At 39.5% G+C, this 10,921-nt stretch overlaps 1 protein-coding gene across 1 annotated transcript; it reads right to left on the bottom strand.

The window, feature by feature from the left end:
- Positions 1–343: 343 nt before the first annotated feature.
- Positions 344–10,093, bottom strand: serf2a (small EDRK-rich factor 2a). The gene is made up of 3 exons (XM_063065904.1): positions 9,981–10,093; positions 4,673–4,781; positions 344–4,140 (listed from the first exon to the last, which is right to left on the bottom strand). The coding sequence occupies exons 1-3, from the start codon at positions 9,985–9,987 to the stop codon at positions 4,062–4,064; spliced, it is 195 nt and encodes a 64-aa protein (XP_062921974.1). The 5' UTR covers positions 9,988–10,093; the 3' UTR covers positions 344–4,061.
- Between the last annotated feature and the right edge of the window lie 828 nt (positions 10,094–10,921).

Here is a 10,921-nt window from a genome sequence, read left to right on the forward strand (position 1 = left end):
GTAGTACAAATATCCAGCAGGTCAATTTGGGATGCCAGATGAACATTAAATTACTGTTATTCAAAAACAACTGAATGGGGAGAATGAGCAAACCAAAATTAATGCAGTAATTGAAATTTTAGGATTTACAAAACAGTAAAAGAACTTTTTTTGTTTAGCACTTTATGCTGTGAAAAATATCCCATGGTGGAATGTAGAAGATGGGATGTTTTAACAATTGACAAATTAACCATTTAAAACTCAGGCTTCAATTTTAAAGCTTGTTTCAATAAAAAAAATTATCCTTCTAATATTCTGCAGATCAGTAAGCTGCCACGTCTTGCTCTCAGAAAGGACAAACTTAGAAGGTTCAGTAAAGTGTGTTGAAAGTTCAAAGTATATTTATTATCAAAGTACATGTGTCACCATATGGAACCCTGAGATTAGTTTTCATGCCAGCATACACAGTAAATCCAGGAAACAGTAGAATCAATGAAAGACCACATCCAACAGGATGGACAAACAATGTGCAAAGAACATCAACTGTGCAAGTACAAAAGAGAAAAAAACAGTAATAAATAAGCAATAAATATTGAGAACATGAGATGGAGTCCTTGAAAGCAAGTCCAAAGATTGTGGGAACAGTTCAGTGATGAGGTCAGTGAGGTTGAGTGAAGTTATTCCTTCGGATTCCTTGATGGCTGAGGGGTAATAACTGTTCTTTGTACTTGATGCTGCCAGCTCTGAGGCTCCTGTACCTTCTTGATGGCAGCGGAGAATATGGCCTGGGTGGTGGGAGTCCCTGATGATGCATTCCTGTGACAGCACTCTGCATACATGTGCACAGTGGTAGGGAGGGCATTACCTATGATTGGCTGTGCTGTATCCATTACATTTTGTGCAATCTTCCATTCAACAGCATTGGTGTTTCCATACCAGGCCATGATGCAACCAGTTAATACCAGTTCAACACAAATTTATAGAAGTTTGTCAAAGTTTTAGATGTCATGCCAAATTGTCGCAAACTTCTAAGTACAAACACCATTGTGCTTTCTTTGTAATTGCACTTTATGTGCTGGGTCCAGGGTAGGTCGTCTGAAATAACACTGAAGAATTTAAAGTTGTCCTTGCCACCTCTGATCCTCTAATGAGGTCTTGCTCATGGACCTCTGGATTCCTCCTCTTGAAATCAATAATCAGTTCCTTGGTCATGCTGCCATCGAGTAAGAGGTTGTTATGGCACCGCTCAGCCAGATTTTCAATCTTCCTCCTATCTGCTGATTCGTCATCTCTGATTCAGCTTACAAGAGCAGTGTCATCAGCAAGCTTTATATATGGCATTGCAGCTGTGCTTAATCACAAAGTCAAAAGTATAAAGCGAGTAGAGCAGGTGGCTAAGCACACAGCCTTATGGTATACTTGTGCTGTTGGAGCTTATGGAAGAGATACTGTTGCCGATTCAAACTGACTGGGGTCTGCAAGCGAGAAAATAGAGGATCCAACTGCACAAGGTATTTTTCTTGAAGCTTATTGATCAGGGATGATGGTGTTAAATGCTGAGTTGCAGTTGATTAAAAAGTCTTATGTCCAGAAGTTTTGTTATCCAGATATTTTGGGGTTGAGTGAAGAGCCAATGAAATGGCAACGGCTGTGGACCTGTTGTCCAAGTAGGCAAATGTTAGCAGATCCAAGTCACTTTTCAGGAAGGAGTTGATATGTTTCATCACCAGCCTCTGAAAGCTCTTCATCACAGTGGATGTCTGTGTTCTTCCAAGGTACCAGTATAATTGAAACCTGTTTGAAGCAGGTGAGTACCCCAGACTGCCAAAGTGAGAGTTTAAAAATATTGGTGAACACTACAGCCAGTTGATCAGCACTGGTCTTTAGTATCAGCCACATACCACAATCAGGTGTTTGGAATATTTGCCAAAACTCTTGTTATTCACTGGCAGATTAAAATAACTGGTCAGAAGCAAAGTGATAATTAATCATCCAACCAATTGCTTTCAGCTGTTTCTTCTTTCGGCATTGACACTTCACTAGAACCAACAAGAGGTTTTGCTAATAGGGATGTATGGTCTGTTTTAATCAGAGAACATACTCCATTTGTTTTTGAGAAGGAAGATACACTTCAACTCTATTTTTAGTCAGTCAGCTAGACACGCTGCAGAAACACTTCTTGGCACAGAACGAAAAGTTGTTCCGTACCATTTTATGAGCAATGTCTAATAATCCTTTGAAGATCGTTTATCCAGCAATTCATTAACAGTCACTGAACATGTGACACTCATCAACATCCAGGTTTCAAAAATGATTAGGACACTATACAAAGACAATTTTCAAGTATGTCATGAGGCTATTTAGCCAATTCCAGCAGGCTGCTAGTCTGACTTTGTACCTCTCAGTCCAAAGGGTGACAGTACCTTGAATTAAAGTCAGCAAATGCATAAAATATAGAAAAGTTTTTTTTAATATACACTTATAAATAAGTAAAGTTCGTCAGGTAACAATAAAACAGAGCAGCAAGGAAAACAAGTCAAACCCAAATCTCTCGTTCACCCTTTTCATCCTCTTCCCCTAAACCCCCTCCCCCCTTCAGTTTGATCAAAAGATTGATGTGTGATTGAACTGCACAACTTACTTACTTGATGTGCTTCACATTTCAGTGCAGACCCATTTACTCACTCTGCATTAAGAATCAAGGAGCAATAGTACTGCTCAATTTTAAGTCAACAGCCATATTTAGAGGCAAAGAAAACAACAACCACAGTTTCCTATCCCATGATGGACCCAGTTCAGTTGATGTGACAATACAGAACAAAACTATTGGTCATATCCAGCAGCATTCACTTTTATAATTTTAGCATACACAGGGTATTATTTGAGCAACTGATTTATCTCAAGGGGAAGGGGCAGAGGATTAAATTTGCAAACTCAACTGCAGCTAAATCTAAAATCAGCAGAGTGCAAGAAATTTGCAAGTAACTGCCAAGCTGTTTACTGTTGCTAGAGTAAAGCAAGTGTATCACAATAGTAGGCAAAAATAAAAAAGGGAGATCAATCCCAGAACAGTATTTTGTAAAATCTATTCAATCCAAGTTCATCCATTGAGATCCCCCCCCACCCACTTTGCATTAACGCTTTAGTGCAGGATCCAAACTAATTTACAAGTTATTTCTAATGTACCTGACCTAACTGTAGTTCAGATCAGTGAAATGTTATCTGAATCAATTTATCTCACCCAGCTACTTCATTTCCAGGTTACAGATCTTCTTTGGACTTAAATATATTACATTTGGATAAATTGGAGACCATAAATAATCCCATATAATAAATCAGTCAATCCGTTCTACTGATGTAGTGAATTGTATAATGTAGCAATAGCTCACACTAAATACCCAATGCCAAAAGCAGTTTAGATGAAAAGGCAAATCTCCCATTACTAATAATTTTGCCCATTACAACCTTCACTACTCCAATCCTATTCACTAAAGATAACACCCCCCCCAGCTAAAGATCTGAGTTCCAAGCAAAACATATAAAACGTTTCTTTGTACCATCTAACATATGAATACCAATCATACCACATAACCTGAAACCTGAACTGCTTTCCTTTCATCTTTGGATCACTGAGGCAGAATAAAGATGCTTCAAGAATGGCAAAGCTTTAAAGGCAACTTAAAGACAAGCAGCTTAAACCCAGCTTTGTCAACTTAAATGCTGTCTTTATTAAAACAGAATTTAAAGGGTTAGCATTGATACAAAAATACAAGGCTGGTCACAAATCGAAATGCAAGCACCTTTTCTGCTTAAACTGGAAATACCCCTAGTGAATTATGCTCATGAAGAAAATGCTCCTCTACAGCGTAGGGTCTAACACTGTATCAAGTAACAACTCTGTAAGCAAGACACTTTCCTTCAGCATCAAACATGGCATAACCCAATAGTAAAGATACAACAATGCAATTTTCTGAAGTACTGGAACCCAATGTTTTAACTATGTTCAATATTTGAAGACAAAGCCGCATTGCTCGTTAGATGCGCCCATCCTTGAAAGTTGGGCAGGGTATCACAGATGCAGGTTAGTTTGAAGTTCCTGCTTCAGCTCTGGCAGCTTTTCCATCATTTCCTTTTTGCTTTTGCTGCATTATTTGAGCATCCCTGCAAGAATACAAATAATAAGAAATTCTTCAGATATATTGAGAATGCTAGAATAATCTTTTACTGTGCCAGTGCAATTGTACAGATTAAGACAATGAGCTATAAACAGTGCCTTAATGAGAAAGCCCAACACTGATAATAGGCTCCCATTTAGACCTGTCTCTGAATGCACAAAACTTTGACAGTTCAATTCAAACTCCAATTTAACTAAGCCATAACAGCAAATGCTGCATACGTGATGAACACATCCAGACATTTTAAACGGTAGATACCATTCACATGCTAGTAAGTATTTCCACTGGTTCCTTAAATTAGCCCAATATACAATCTTCCCATAAAATCAGTATAATGTTTAATTCATATTTAAAATGTTAAGCTGGCTAAAACCAGCAGACTTGCTATACATTTGCAGCAATTTTACTCAATTGTTCTGTTCTTGTGAACAGCCTCCAACTTATGAAAGCCAGAAAGAACATCCCTCTCTAGTTCAGATGTTTGACTCTTTAACAAATTCGATTTATGTTTGGTTTACCTCTGCTTTCTAGCTGCAGCAGATAAACCATCGTCCTTTCTTTTCCGCTTATTTTGCTCACTTGCTTTCTTTGCATTTTTCTGGCGAGCAAGTTCGCGTTGATTACCACCTAAGGAAAGGAAAAGCCCTAGGTGAATGCCCAAGTTTGATCATCTTAGGTATTTTAAAAAATAGCAGTTGCACATTAAGATTTTAATTAAGATCACAAAAGCTCTGCCGAAGGATGGACAACAAATAGAAAAGTTTCTTCCCCATGCTTTCAGAGACACAATGACCCAATATGATGAAAACATTTAGAACATTTACAAACTGTGCACAGAAACCAGAACTGACATTAGTTTGGTATATGGATCAAAATCCCACCTTGTCCTTTTCCCTCATCCATACACCAACACAAAATTTGCATTGAGATTCTAACATTGCAGCAATAATTCAAATTCACATGTCAATTTTAGAAGGATTAGACTATGTATTTTTAGAGACTGAGATGTTTAGAGGGATGTTTGTGTCCTTGTATACAAATTACAAGTTAACATACAAGTACAATTAGGAAGCCAAACAAATAGAACATTGTCCTTGTGACTATGTGGTAGTTATTCCAAAGTGCTCTAGTTCCCTCCTATATCCCAGAGATACCCCGTGGGGGAGGCGGGGTTAAGGGAACTAATGCGGCGTGCTCCAAAAGAGCCAACATATGCTGAATCGGCTGAAGGAGGACCTCTGCCTTGTCAGGAACTGTAGGGAATTATTACAAAAAAATTTGAATACAAGAGCAAGGAATCTTACTGTAATTACATAGGCATCCAAAACCACACCTGTGGTATTATGTACAGCTCTGGTATTCCTACCCAAGGGAGGATTTATTTGCAATACAGTAAAATCAAGGATCCCTGGATTGATCCTCAAGTGGGGGGGGGGCGCGCTTTAAAAATAAACTGACTGGGCCACCCCCATTCGTCAAAAATGACTTAAAAGTGGGGGTGGCAACATTTCTGGAACATACAAGAACTTTATGGAGCCGACAGGGTGGATGCAACTATGATGCTGCCTCTCGTGTGGAGTACCTAGATCAAAGATTTTCATCTTAGCATATCCAGGAGGGCAGAGAGAGAGAAAGTTTCAAATGCTTTGCCATGGAAGGTTGTGGACACAGTTGCCAAGTATATTCAAGAAAGCCAATATTATTTTTTTATAGATAAAAAGGTACCAAAGAATTAAGGTTAGTTCTGAGAAGTGGAGGCAAATTAAATGATCAGTCCTATATTGACAGGCAGACCAGGCACAGGGAATGAATAACCTTCATCTGCTTCTGTTTTTTATATATATAAAAACAGAAGCAGATGAAGGCTATTCATTCCCTGTGCCTGGTCTGCCTGTCAATATAGGACTGATTTTGTGTGTGTGTGTGTGTGTGTGTAATGGATGTTACATTAAGTGACGATCAATGTTAGAAAACCAGAAGACAGTCACTGATTCAAAGACAGCTTCTTAAAACAACCAAAGGAGGCCAGTAGTTCTGAATGTTTTTTTTTACTATTTTAAAGTTTCTATCATAAGCAGGTTTTGTTCATTTTTGTCCCAGCTTTAGCTCAGAAGAACCCAGATAGTGGAAGCAGATCAGCTCCACTCTGATTTACTGCACACTTTTACTTCATATATTGCCCAAAGTAAAACAGCTGGTTTGACCAAGATGCCTCTCATCAGAAACAAGCAATGTTTAAATAAAATTTCTTACCTATGATAAAGTATCATTATTTTTCTGGCAAAGGCTAATGTGGTAATTTCTTGCTATGAGCTTGTGTTGAACAGTCAAGTGAGGTCAGGTAACTATTAGAAACAGATTTGTCTTTTAAAATTAATTGTAAGTATCATGCATGATCAAGGATGAACACAAGCTAACTTTGATTCTCTCAACATACCCAAGAAATTCAGTTAAACCTTATGTAGCTTAAAAGATTTTTAAAATTGGTAGTAACTGAATTAAGTTCAAATCTTTAGTTCCTTCTGTACTTACTGCAATCCCCTCCGACTCATCACTTCCCCATTTTTCTTTCCCCTCCTCCTATAGCCATCCCAAAAATTATGGCTGTGTGTGGAACGAGCTGCCAGAGGAAGTAGTAGATATGGGTATAATGTTTAAATGACATTTGGACAGGTACAGGGATAGAAAGGGCTTAGAGATGTGGGCCAAACACAGACAAATGTGACTGGACTAACACACTCAAAATGCTGGAGGCTCAGGTCAGGCTAAATCTATGGAAAAGAATAAAGAGTTGACATTTCAGGCCCAGGCCACTCACCAGCACTGGAAAGGGAAGAAGCCCTCTGATTAACTCAGCTAGGCAACTTGGCAGCATGAATGAGTTGGAATGAACAGTCCCTCTATAAGCCTAATAATAAAAGTAATAGATCTAAAAGTGGAGCCACAAAGTTCGATATCAAGGAAAACAGGGCATATTGTTTCTACTAAATCTCATTGATTTATTGTACACCAGGAGTCAGTGGAAGCCCACAGTACATTCAAGGGTAAGATCTATGGATTACTGGAAGCAAGATTCATAGGGATCTGGCAGGGAAACAGAATTGAGGCATGCAATCGATGATTTTAGCTGAATTATCGTGCATACTCAAGACAGATTATGACCCAATGCTGGTATATTTTATGCACAGATTTTTGAATGTAGTTTTCAAGTTGACCATTTGTACAAAATTCCACATGTCAAGTATGCACCTCAAACTACTGAACTTAGTAACAAAAAAAGTAATAGTTATCAAGAGAACTTTTCAAAAAGCACATTGAAGCCCAGAAGTAGTGGACATAGTTTGAGAGATGAACCATTGCAGGGATCATAAAAAACATAGATTTAGCATAGGATATGGAAAAGATCAGAAAACCAACCAAGTACTCCAAATGCAGAAATAGGATTCAATGGAAGTAAACTAGAATGCATTGGTGTAGAAGGTTCAAGATGAATTTAAGGCAATTAGGAACAAGTTCTTAGAATAGCAAGATTGACTCAATTTAATATTCAATGTACCCATCATCTACTATTTCAATCCTCCTTACATTGACTTAAGCTGCTATTTGAGGAATATTGAATGCAAAAATCAAAACTTCTGAAACTGAAATAAAGCTTAACACTAGAGCTTTAAATGAATCAGATTAAAACTGTGACAATATTTTCATCCCAGAATTAAACAATTTATAGTGTATACACCACTTATGTTTTCAAAATGCCCCAAAAGGTCAAGCATTGAGTAATGAGCTTGAATACAGCCTACATTTAATGCTTGAAGTTATAATGGCCTAGAGCTGAGCATACATTCAAACATTTCAGCAGGCAAGGGACCCTGAAATCAGCTTACTGGCTGCATATAGACCATTCTACAATTATTTCAAATTGTTAACGATTGAAAACAGAACTCATTTATATTCAAGAACAGAGTGACAGAAAGTTCTTTCCCTTCCCGGAAATGGATCATTCAAGTGGCTTCAGAGTAAACATGGACAAACTTTTCTAGTAAGTGCTGGGGACCTTAGTCACTTGAAATTGACTGTCCTGATATCAAATAAAATAAATATTGCACAAAACTGAATCAGGTAGCAGATAAAGTGAAATTCCAACTGCAACACTGCTTTTTATTTTACATTTGGTGTTATTTGAATAGGTGCAGATTCAGATTCATAAACAAAATCATATAGTTCAACTTTCAACTGTTATCCTACACAAAGAAAGATGCTCCTTTTATACTTTCACTAACATCAGTACTTCCATTTGGAATCAATGTATTCACCACTTTTGAGATAAGTTATACACAAATTCCACTGATTGCTTTGTTTAGAAAAGCACAGTACAATATTTCAAGTACTTCATCACTATAAAACTGCTTCGCTTTAATTTTTTTTATTTTGGAGATGCAGTGCAGAGCAGGCCTTCTCGCCCAGCAACCCACTGATTTAACCCTAGCCTAACCACCAGACTATTTACAACCAATTAACCTACTAACCCATATGCCTTTGGAAATTGGAGCACCCACATGCTCACGGGAAGAATGTATAAACTTTCTTAGAGGTTGCCAGAATTTGAGCCGTAATAGCATTGTGTTAAACGTGATGCTACCGTGGCTTATGTTGGAATTAAACTAAGCACTGTCTGTGCTTGAAGTGGTTAATTTACATTTATCTAGTATTTTTACAGAAGCATGGCATTTGACAATTTAATTCAGCACTAGTAAATTTAACTCTATCAATATAAACACCATTAACAATCTACAGTAAAATTTGGAATGTTTATCAATACTGGATAAGAAGATGTAAATTATAAAATTGTATCTCCCAACTGATCTGTTACAGGTTATATATTTACAACAAACCTCATTTCAATTCCAAAGTCCATAGTTTTTTTTAAAAAAACGATAAGTGACTAAAATTTTACAATGACCAATTAACCTACTAACCAACAAGAATTCAGAGTGTGGAAGATTCATCCATTAGTCTACCCCTGAGCAAAAGGCAGCAGCTATGGCAAAAGAAACCACCCAAACAGAATCCACCTTTCAAATGTAAATAATGTGTTTGAAATTTAGGAGTACAAATTATAGTTGAGAACATTTTAACAGCTGGATTTATATTCTATATTTATTTGATCTGCTCACAGGGTTTAATGATGAGGGTTGCAACTTTGTCTCTCTGGTTCAACAAACTTTAAGAGTTGGGCAACTTCAGGCAAGGGGGCATGGAAGAAGAGGAATCTACCATACCAGGACAATTGTAGGTAACCCAAACCAAGACCAATAGACAATACATAGTGATGCAACTGCAATTGAGCATTACTGTGCTATAATGCTCTGTTGTAGGAACGGTCATCACCAACTTGGTGCAAGCTAATTACGCCCCACACTGACAATGTGACAGCTTAACTGAGTCCAGGCCCAGTCACAGGTAAACGACTGGCTTTTGGAAGGACAGTGAGCTCCATCTGACCTACAGCCTTCAGGCGCACAGTCCCTCTTCTTTACTTAGCTCCCACCCCTCTTCCCTCCTAATGTATGCTCTTCGGTGGGTTCGAGTTGTGTTTACGTGGCAGCGGGAGGCGCCAAAGGCCGACGTCGAAACGGCACTCGACAAGGCCTCCCCTACTCCCTCCCGCGGAAGCCCGTTAATCATCACCCCCGGTCTCGGCCCTGCAGAATCAGCTGTTCCACCGGGGCCAACGCCTAGTAAGGAGACCATGGCCATGACTGAATACCCAGGACTGCCGCTGCCCGCCCCCCACCACCCGTCGAGAGCCTTTCTTCCGCCACTCACGGGTCATCGTTCACTCCTTCGCCCGACCGCCGGTTCGGCTCGGCTCCGCTCGGCACACGCCCTGAGCACCCAGCTCCCCGCAAACTAGCGGACACAAACCACCCGCCTCTTCCTCCGCATTCTGATTGGGTGCCGCTGCCACTATCGGCGTTCTCTGTGGCCCAGTTCGACGTCAATCAAATGATGTCACGCGACGCCGGTGGAGTGCGGAGGGACGTCGGGAATGGATGCCTGTTTTGGTCGTTCGGCCCCTTTGCGTCTGCTTATCGTGGCATATTCTCTCTATTCTCTAAACATCGTAAATCAATGCATCTCTGTGTGTAATATTCTCAGCGATTGCCAATCACTGCCCGCTGGATGAAGGGAAATGTCCCCATTTCTCTCTATATAGCTGCTCTCTCTTTATTTAGAGACTAACTATTGACTCTAGACATTTGGGAAACATCCTTGCATCTATCCTGGAAGGAAGGGAGAAGGAGGAGGGTAAAAGGAAATGGAAAGAAAGGGGAAGGGTAGAAGAGCAAGGGAATGGGATGAGAGAGGTTAAGAATGCAGACATCCCACCTCTCCTGGAAGTTGCAGGAGTCTCCCACATATTGATAGTGGCTCCCTAACGCCCGGAAATCGATTTTTTTGAGAGGGAGAGTGAGCATCCTGATTGGTCTCTCTTGGGCTAAGAGTGGCCCCCAACCACCGGGCCGCGAGGAAACTATATGATTTGGCGGTGATATAAAACAATATGAGTCAGCTGCACCTTTCCTCATTCCCTGTCACGCCCACTGTTGAACTTGAACGCACGTGAGGTCATTACGCACGCATCATCCATGTCAGCATGGGAAGATCAACTCCTCGAGCTTGCAAATAATGGGCTGAAAGGTATGTTTGACATAACATCTCTGCTGGCATTCTGGATCAAAGTCAAGGCTGAATATCCTGAGATA

Source organism: Mobula hypostoma, chromosome 13, assembly GCF_963921235.1.
Source record: "Mobula hypostoma chromosome 13, sMobHyp1.1, whole genome shotgun sequence".
Lineage (NCBI taxonomy): Eukaryota > Metazoa > Chordata > Chondrichthyes > Myliobatiformes > Myliobatidae > Mobula > Mobula hypostoma.